Genomic DNA, 9,871 nt, shown 5'->3' with positions numbered 1-9,871 from the left:
GTCCTTTCATGCCTTATTCCATGCTCTGAGCAAAAGTTTCTGAATTTCTTCATAGTATATTCTCCTCCGTTGTCAGTACGAAGACACTTCAATTGCTTTCCAGTCTCTCTTTCAACCATGGCATGGAATTGTTGAAAGATATCAAAGACTTGATCTTTTGTCTTTAATAGATAGACCCACACTTTCCTTGATGCATCATCAATGAATGTGACAAAATATCTATTGCCACCCAAGGTTGGAACTTCGATAGGTCCACAAACATCTGAGTAGACCCTCTCCAAAATAGTAGATTTCTTTTGTGAAGATGTTGCAAAAGAAACTCTATGTTGCTTCCCGAATAAACAATGTTCACATGGATTAAGAGCTTTACCTTTGTCAATGGGAATGAGCGACTTCTTTGCCAAAATCTGCAGCCCTTTCTCACTCATGTGACCCAGCCTTTTGTGCCATAAATTTGGAGATGAACTATCTTCCACAGCGAACAGCTCATCACGACACACCTTCATATGTGTCTTGTATAATGAACAACAAGACTTGCCTTTAGCTACCACCAAAGATCCCTTGGTGAGCTTCCAAACTCCTTTGCCAAAGTAACTTTCATACCCTTCTTTATCAAGGATATTCCCAGATATGAGATTGAGACGCAGGTCCGGAATATTTTGAACATCCTTCAAAATCAATGTACACCCGACTTTGGTTTGAACACGGATGTTACCAAACCCAACTATCTTCGAGTTGCTAGTGTTACCCATTCTTACCATACCAAAGTCTCCTACTTTGCATGATGTGAAGATCTCCTTGTTACGAGTAGCATGGTAAGAGGCAGCGGTGTCTACAACCCACTCCTCATCATTACCCGTAACATGCAAACAATCCCCAGCGCCATAAGATAGAACTACCACATCTTGCCCCGAGCAAGTGGCAGTTGTATTCTTTTCATCATCTTTCCTTTGGCTGAAGTCAGCTTAGTTTTGTTCTCGCTTCCAAGCATAGCAATTTCTCTTCATATGACCCTCCTTGCCGCAATGATAACATTTTCTTCTTTCAATGGACCTCCCTCTTGACTTTGACCTTCCTTTGGATTTATCACGACTCTTGAAACCTCTGTTTTTGCTTCTGCCCCTGTTCTCTGTGACAAGAGCTTGTGCACTGTCTGTCCCAGCAGTCTGTCTTCTGGTTTCTTCATTGAACATGCTGCTTGTAACTTGCTCCATGGTCATCTTGCCATCGGGAGTTGAGTTACTCAAGGACACCACCAAGGTTTCCCAGCTATCTGGTAGAGAGCTCAAGAGCATCAAAGCTTGTAGCTCCTCATCAAGAGTCATCTTCATAGTGTTCAGTTGATTTACGATACTTTGAAAATCATTCAGATGGTTGGAAACTGAAGCACCCTCCTTAAACTTCAAGTTAACAAGTTGTCGAATCAAGAAGGCTTTGTTTACGGCTGTCTTTCGCTCGTATCTTGCTGTCAGCTTCTTCCATAATTCACAAGCATTGGTTTCATCGGAAATATGATGGTAGACTTTGTCATCCACCCATTGCCGAATGAGACCAACTACTTGTAAATTTAATTTCTTCCACTCTGCATCTGAAGTCTCCTTTGGCTTGGCTATGTCACCTTCAATTGGAGCATACATATCTTTATAGTAAAGAATGTCTAACATCTTGCCTTTCCAAAGTAGCCAATTGCTACCATTTAGGCTTATCATTCTGCTGCTTGTACCTTCCATTAAAATTGCACAACAATCTTCAAATGAAAGACGTTGGTGAATAGTACCGTATTACTGTCAGCTTGGCTCTGATACCACTTGTTAGGGATGGCCACACCCTTGACTCAATGGTTGTGCAAACTCCACAGAATAATAATGGAATGATAAATGCAAGAGATCAACACACAATATTTACGTGGTTCGGCAGTGGGCCTACATCCACGGAAGTAACTCCAATCAATCCACTATAAACAACTTGTTACAGTGGTGTTTACTCAAGTTATGCAAAACTTGAGTTAATACAGGAGTAAAACAATACAGAGAGAAACAACCTCTGTTGAAACTAATATACACCCTCAGTGGTGTATTAAAACACTATTTTCTTAACTCTCTCTCTGGACTATAACTGAAGCTCTCCTCTCTTGGCTTCTCTTCTTGTGTGTTGTTGTTGATCTTCATCAAGCATCAATCGTCTAAGGCATAAGACCCCTTGGCTATTTATAGCCAAAGTTAGAATCATCTAGATGATGAACTTAGCCCCCAAGTTAGAACCTTCTAGATGAATGAACTTGGCCCCCAAGGTAGAACCATCTAGATGATGAAGACAAATTGAGAACCTTCTAGATGAATAGAGAATCATCTAGATACATCTTGAAGAGAACCTTCTAGATGGATGGAGAACCATCTAGATAAATCTTTGAAGAGAACCTTCTAGATGGATGGAGAACCATCTGGAATAATCTTTGTAAAGAATCTTCTAGATGGATGGAGAACCATCTAGATAAATCTTTGTATGACTTGCTCCATTTTGTTTGATCAAAATCTTATCTTAAGTAGGGAAAAACTTTGTCGGCAGCCAACAATTAGGGAAAAAAAAAAAAAAAAACAAATAATAATCATCATTTACATCAAATGATGCACTTTGTGGTGCACCACGACTAAAAGTACCCCCATGTAAAGAAGTTTCCCCTCGACCACAAAAGATCACAACAACTCGCATATTGAAGTATGTATTACTGGCAATTGGGTTAACAATACTTGTCATGGCTCTTGTAGTAGTTTGGAGAATATGCCAAAAAGGGAATAACAAATTTCCACAAGTGGTAGACTTGCCGCATCTAGCAAGATGGAGAAGAATTTCTTACCATGACCTTTTATATGCAACACAAGGGTTCAATGCAAACAACTTGCTTGGTAAAGGGAGTTTTGGGTCAGTGTATAAAGGAACACTTTCAGATGGGAAGAGTGTTGCAATAAAAGTTTTAAACCTAGAGGTAGAAGGGGCATTCAAGGATTTTGATATAGAGTGTGAAATCCTACGCAATATTCGTCACCGGAATCTTATCAAAATCATCAGCATTTCTACTAACATCGACTTCAAAGCCTTTAATTTGTACTAGAACGCATGCCTAATGGGAGCCTAGAGAAGTGGTTGTATTCTTATAATTGCTCTTTGAGTATTTTACAAAGGCTAAATATAATGAATGATGTTGCATCAGCACTAGAATACCTTCATGATGGTTATTCAATGCCTATTGTTCATTATGATTTGAAGCCTAGCAATATCTTGCTAGATGAAGATATGGTTGCACATGTCACTGATTTTGGCATTGCCAAACTCTTAGGTGATGGGGATTCTATAGTGCATAGCATAACTCATGCTACAATTGGGTATATGGCACCAAGTGATGTTTCTAATGTATCACTAATGTTTAACATTTGATTTCTACATAAATATAGATAACTATAGTATTTCGGTAGAATATAATTTATGTGAACAAATTGGAAATTTTTTTACTAGGTATTAATGTGAAATATGACAATATATATACTCAAGTTAACCTTTAATGTTACATATAGAGTTTGGATCGGAAGGAATTGTTTCTACAAGAGGCAATGTGTATAGTTATGACATTTTATTGATGGAAACTTTCACAAGGAAGAAGCCCACGGATGACATGTTTGTGGGAGAAATGAGCTTGAAGTGTTGGGTAGAGGAATTGTTGCCTCTTTCAATAATTGAACTTGTTGGTACTGTTAAGTATGACTTGAATTAAAAGTCATGGTGGGACCTAGTGGTTTGTCTCCTTCTTCAAGTTGGAGAGGTTCTTGGTTCAACCGGTTTGCTCCTTTACATGTGGGTTTTGGAGTCCTTCTCCTATGTGTACTTGGACTCCTTGTTTGACTTATAGTAGGAGTCCTAAACCAACATATAAAAGGAGAGTTAAGCTTCTATATAAGGAACACAACACAAGGTGAATTTGTGTGTGCCAAAAACGTGAAGCACCAAAGGGAGGAGAAAAAAGAGAGAATTTGAGAGGAGGTACAAGGGCAGCAATGGTGTTTTCTTCTTGGAGGTTTTTGGAGGAGCCAAAAACAAGTGATTAGAAGAAAAAAGGGTGCTGCAGAGTGAGAGAAGAAAATAGAGATCAACCGCAATCTGTTCCAGCAAAAGAAGAGTTTGTGCATCTGTCTTTTGTATTCTATTTTGGGAATAATCTCTCTTGTGTGATAGTGAGATTTGGGTGTATTGGGGCTTTGGGATCTGAGTGATTTTATTTCTACTATTTTTGTGCTCCATCTTTTTATAGTGAATTTTCTCCGGGTCGTCTCCGCTAGTGAATGTAGGCTTGTTAAGCCGAACCACTTAAATCTTTGTGTCGTGTGTGATTGCTTATCTTTGTTATTCCGCATTCTTCTTATTTTTCGCATCTCACGGGTCTTGGGAAATAGAATTAATTTCCTAACAACTGGTATCAGAGCTGTTGGTTCGAGTGGGAGCGATGGCAGGTGAAGAAGGAAAGATAGGAATCGAGAAATTCGACAGCAAAGATTTTGGGTATTGGAAGGTACAGATTGAAGATATTCTTTATGGGAAGGATCTTCATCAACCTCTTTTGGAAGAACAACCCGACGACATGGATGATAGCGAGTGGGCTCTGCTTGATCGTAAAGTCCTAGCAGTTATTAGGTTATCACTGTCAAAATCAGTTGCACACAACTTTGTAAAGGAGAAGACCACAGCAGGTCTAATGAAGGCTTTGTCAAGCATGTACGAGAAGCTATCAGCTAACAATAAGGTGCATCTGATAGAGAAATTGTTCAACCAAAAGATGGCGGAAGGGGCTTCGGTGGCACATCATCTCAATGAGTTCAACACCATCACAAATCAATTGTCCTCGGTGGAAATTAATTTTGATGATGAGGTTCGCGCGTTGACCGTCTTGGCATCTTTGCCAAATAGATGGGAAGCAGTGAGGATGGCTGTGAGTAACTCTATAGGAAAGAGTAAACTGAGCTATGAAGACGTTAGATATTTGATTCTCAGTGAAGAGGTTCGCAGAAAAGATGCGGGTGAAGCCGCTTGTTCTGGTGCTGCTTTAAACCTCGAGACTCAGGGCAGAGGACAAGATATAAACTCTGGTCAAGGCAGATCAAATTCCAGAAAAGGGAGAAGCAAATTCAGATTCGGCCAACAACTTGAGTGTTGGAACTGTAGCAAGACTGGCCACTACAAGAAGAATTGCAGGGAACTACGGAAGGAGACTGAGAATATTATGCAAACGTAGTGACAGAAGAAGTATATGATGCCCTACTTCTATCTGTTGACAGTCCCCTTGATTCTTGGGTTTTAGACTCAGGAGTATCTTTTCATACGACAACGATCCGTGAAATTCTCGAGAACTATGTTGGTGGAGATTTCGGGAAGGTGTATTTGGCTGATGGAACGGCGCTAGATGTTGTGGGCCTAGGCAATGTTCGCATTAGAGTTCACAGTGACTCGGTATGGAAGTTGCAGAAGGTTAGGCATGTTCTGGAGCTGAAAAAAAATCTGATTTCAGTGGGACCGCTTGATGAGAAAGGGCATTCAATTCATTTCCACGGTGGAATGTGGAAGGTCAGCAAGGGAGCTAGGATTTTGGCTCGTGGTTATAAGACAGATACTCTCTATATGACCACGAATAGTAAGGATATAGTTGCTGTTGCAGATATGGGTGCTGACTCAAAACTATGGCATCTAAGGCTTGGGCACATGAGCGAGAAAGGGATGAAGGTACTTTTGTCAAAGGGGAAACTATCGGAGCTGAAGTCAGTTAAGTTTGATTTGTGTGAAGGATGCATCCTAGGAAAGTAGAAGAAGGTGAGTTTCGTGAAAGTTGGCAGAACACCGAAGCCGAGAAAGCTAGAGTTGGTACACACGGATTTGTGGGGTCCCGCACTAGTGGCATCTCTTGGAGGCTCGTGGTATTACATCACATTTATTGATGACTCAAGTAGGAAGGTATGGGTTTACTTCTTAAAGCTTAAATCTGATGTATTTGAAGTTTTTAAGAAGTGGAAGGTCATGGTAGAGACAGAAACTAGTCTGAAAGTGAAGCGTTTGAGATCAGACAATGGGGGAGAATACGAAGATAGAGGGTTTAAACAGTTTTGCGCAGTGAATGGGATTAGAATGGAGAAAACTATTCCGGGAATGCCGCAGCAGAGTGGCGTGGCTAAGTGCATGATCAGAACTCTCAATGAGCATGCTAGGAGTATGAGGTTGCATGCTGGGTTACCAAAGACTTTCTGGGCTGATGCAGTGAGCACTGCTACATACCTGATAAATAGGGGGTCTTCCGTTCTCCTAAGCCATAGACTACCAGAAGAAGTCTGGAGTGGAAAAGAGGTAAATCTTTCACATCTGAAAGTTTTTGGTTGTGCTTCGTATGTCCATGTTGAGTCTGATGCTATGAGTAAACTAGATGGTAAATCTAGTAAGTGTTTCTTCATTGGATATGGAGATGAGGCTTTCGGTTATTGATTTTGGGATGATCAAAATCGAAAGATCATTAGAAGTCGAAATGTGACTTTTAATGAGTGTGCTATGTACATGGATGGGTCAAGTGCAAAACCTGAAGTTATAGAGCATGAACCGAAGAAGTTTGAATTTGTTAACTTAGATGAGCTTTCTCAAAGTACAGTGCAAAAAGAGAAACAATTCATGGAGATGGAGCTTGATGAACAGTGTTCACTCATGAATGAAAATGATAGAGAATCTTCAAGAGACTTACACCACCGGAAAGTGTCTTATTCTTTAGCAAGAGGCAAAGAGAAACAGGATCGAAAAGCACCAATGAGGTAAGGCTTTGACGATATGGCTTCTTTTACTCTAACGGCTTGTAGTAGAGATCCATCGTCTACTCAAAATAGTACACTGAAAGAGGTGGAGTTACTATGGAGTGGTAAAGCTTGGGAATCGGCAGAATTACCCAAGGGAAAGAAGGCTAAAGGGTGCAGATGGGTCTGCAGGAAGAAAGAATCATCGGAGAAAGCTGTATGGTCGACGGGGCTGATAGGGAGGAGTGGTGTAATGTCTAAATCAGGTCTTATACTAAAGTTCAAGAGGCGCTTGGACTTGAGGGACACTTGTTGAGTGTGATTGCCCTTGGGGGCTGAGGTGGAGACATCTGAAGGAGACACGTTTTGGTAAACTTGATGGGATTCAAGTCAAGGTGGAGATTGTTAAGTATGACTTGAATTAAAAGTCATGGTGGGACCCAGTGGTTTGTCTCCTTCTTCAAGTAGGAGAGGTTCTTGGTTCAACCGGTTTACTCCTTTACATGTGGGTTTTAGAGTCCTTCTCCTATGTGTACTTGGACTCCTTGTTTGACTTATAGTAGGAGTCCTAGACCAACATGTAAAAGGAGAGTTAAGCTTCTATATAAGGAACAAAGCACAAGGTGAATTCGTGTGTGCCAAAAACGTGAAGCACCAAAGGGAGGAGAAAAAATAGAGAATTTGAAAAGAGGTACAAGGGCAGCAATGGTGTTTTCTTCTTGGTGGTTTTTGGAGGAGCCAAAAACAAGTGATTAGAAGAAAAGGGTGCTGCAGAGTGAGAGAAGAAAATAGAGATCAACCGCCATCCGTTCCAGCAAAAGAAGAGTTTGTGCATCTGTCTTTTGTATTCTATTTTGGGAATAATATCTCTTGTGTGATAGTGAGATTTGGGTGTATTGGGGCTTTGGGATCTGAGTGATTTTCTTTCTACTATTTTTGTACTCCATCTTTTGATAATGAATTTTCTCCGGGTCGTCTCCGCTAGTGGATATAGGCTTGTTAAGCCGAACCACTTAAATCTTTATGTCGTGTGTGATTGCTTATCTTTGTTATTCCGCATTCTTCTTATTTTTCGCATCTCACGGGTCTTGGGAAATAGAATTAATTTCCTAACACTTACTGAGAAACAAAGGAAATTATGCTGCCACAGAGGATTGTGTATCATCCATTTTAGGATTGGCTTTGAATTGTTGTGTAGAGTCACCTGAAGAAAGGATTAATATCAACAATATTTCAGCCACACTCAACAAGATCAAATTGATGTTTCTACGAGATGTTGAAGAAGCCTAGTGTAAGCATTTCAAGTTTGTTTACATCTCTTTCATTTTTGTTAGGCTAAGATCTATATTGATCTCTTTATGCTAAAATTTGTGTGCAATTTGATTCCAATCTTATCAACCCAACAAAACTCAACTTCAAGCACATAAAGTATAAGTATGGCTAGATTTGACTCTAGTTGTTACAGGTTTTGTTTCTAAAGGGGTTGACTCTACCATTTGGAATGGCATTAGAGAAAATGGAACATAATTTGGCAGGCAAGAAGAGGCTTTATCTATCCAATGGAGGCAGGTTGACTTTGATAAGAAAATACTCTTTATAATTTACCTACATATTATTTGTTGCTCTTCCATATTCCGCTAGGAGCAACTAATATATAGAGTTGAAAAACTTTAGAGGGATTTTATATGGAGTGAAATTGGCGATTAGTTGATGTTCTGCTTAGTGAAGGGGTCAACAATATGTTCTCTAATAAATTTAGGAGGATTGGGGGTAAAAAATTTGATTCAACTTAAACCCTTTTGGGTAAGTGTCGTGGCAGTATGCCACGAACTACGGATAGGGAGGCTATTCGAGCATTCACATCCAGCTTAACAAAGTAGCATTTTGGCTATTTTGTTGAGTCATAGTGTTAAAATCACTCCCTATCCGACTCAGCAAACTAGCCAAGAGTTTGCTAATGAGCTATAGTGCTCTACAACTTTGTTGAGCACTGTAGCTCAATAATCTATAATTTTATTAATAAAAAAAATCATTTCATCCTCTCTCCTCTAATTAAAAATTATTAAAATTTCTCTCTCCTCCTTGTAGAACTACATAAAAATTAAAAAAATAATAAATTTTAAATAAAATATTAAAAGTTGATAGTCAAAATGTTGAGCAGGATGTAGGTACTTTAAAAAAACTTGATAGTTAAATAGAAAAAAATAAAGATATTTTGACTAAATTTAGTTATAATACCACTTGTTGTGGAAGGCCACAATTAACGTAGGTGATCACGAAAAAAATCACTATCAAAGATGAAGTACAAAAATAGTAGGAAAAAAAAAAATCACTCAAAACTGGAAGCCTCAATATACCACAATCTCATTATCACAATACATAAATTTTTTTTTAAAAAAAAAAAATAAATAAAAATACAAATTTCTCTTTTGTGGGGAATAAATGGCATGGTGACTAGTCCCTCGATCTATTTTTCTCTCACTATTGCTTTGCAACCTTTTATTTTATCTTCTGTTTTTCTTTCCTAAAGTCCGCTCTCTCTCCCTCTTTATCATTGCTTTAGCACTTTATTTCTCTTATACCATCCAACCATATGGAATATATAATTTCAATCTAGTAATCTAGAAACCATATCAGCATTGTGAGATAAAAGCTAATAATTTTAATTTGCATCAATTGCTTAATTAAATATGTTAAAATTATTATTAAATGCGAAAATTCCATGTTGTTAAGACCTTAAATAGATTGATTTAAGGTCTAAAAAGCACTTGAATTAGCCATTCTCAAGCAACTCTATTTCTACACAAACAACCAATCAATGACCCTTCCAGGGGACCACGCGTGTGATTTGGTTGGATAATTGTCACTTGCCCACCAATCATAACACCATTCCTCCACTCAAAAAGTTCATTGACTACAAATCCGTTGCCTCAACTTAATATATTACCAATAATATCAAACATCAAGAACAATCATAACACCATTCCTCCACTCAAAAAGTTCATCGACTACAAATCCATTGCCCTCAACTTAATATATTTCCAATAATATCAAACATCAAG

The 9,871-nt window shown here is 38.8% G+C and overlaps 1 protein-coding gene across 1 annotated transcript; it reads left to right on the top strand.

Annotated features, from left to right (window-relative positions):
* Window positions 1-3,114: 3,114 nt before the first annotated feature.
* On the top strand, window positions 3,115-3,432 carry LOC132169359 (probable L-type lectin-domain containing receptor kinase V.3). Its single transcript, XM_059580403.1, has one exon. It carries the CDS (start codon window positions 3,115-3,117, stop codon window positions 3,430-3,432), a length of 318 nt encoding a protein of 105 aa, XP_059436386.1.
* The last annotated feature ends 6,439 nt before the right edge of the window (window positions 3,433-9,871 follow it).

Source organism: Corylus avellana, chromosome ca2, assembly GCF_901000735.1.
Source record: "Corylus avellana chromosome ca2, CavTom2PMs-1.0".
In the NCBI taxonomy this organism is placed as follows: domain Eukaryota; kingdom Viridiplantae; phylum Streptophyta; class Magnoliopsida; order Fagales; family Betulaceae; genus Corylus; species Corylus avellana.
The sequence above is the reverse complement of the archived record's forward strand: the minus strand, read 5'-3'. Positions and strand labels throughout refer to the sequence as shown.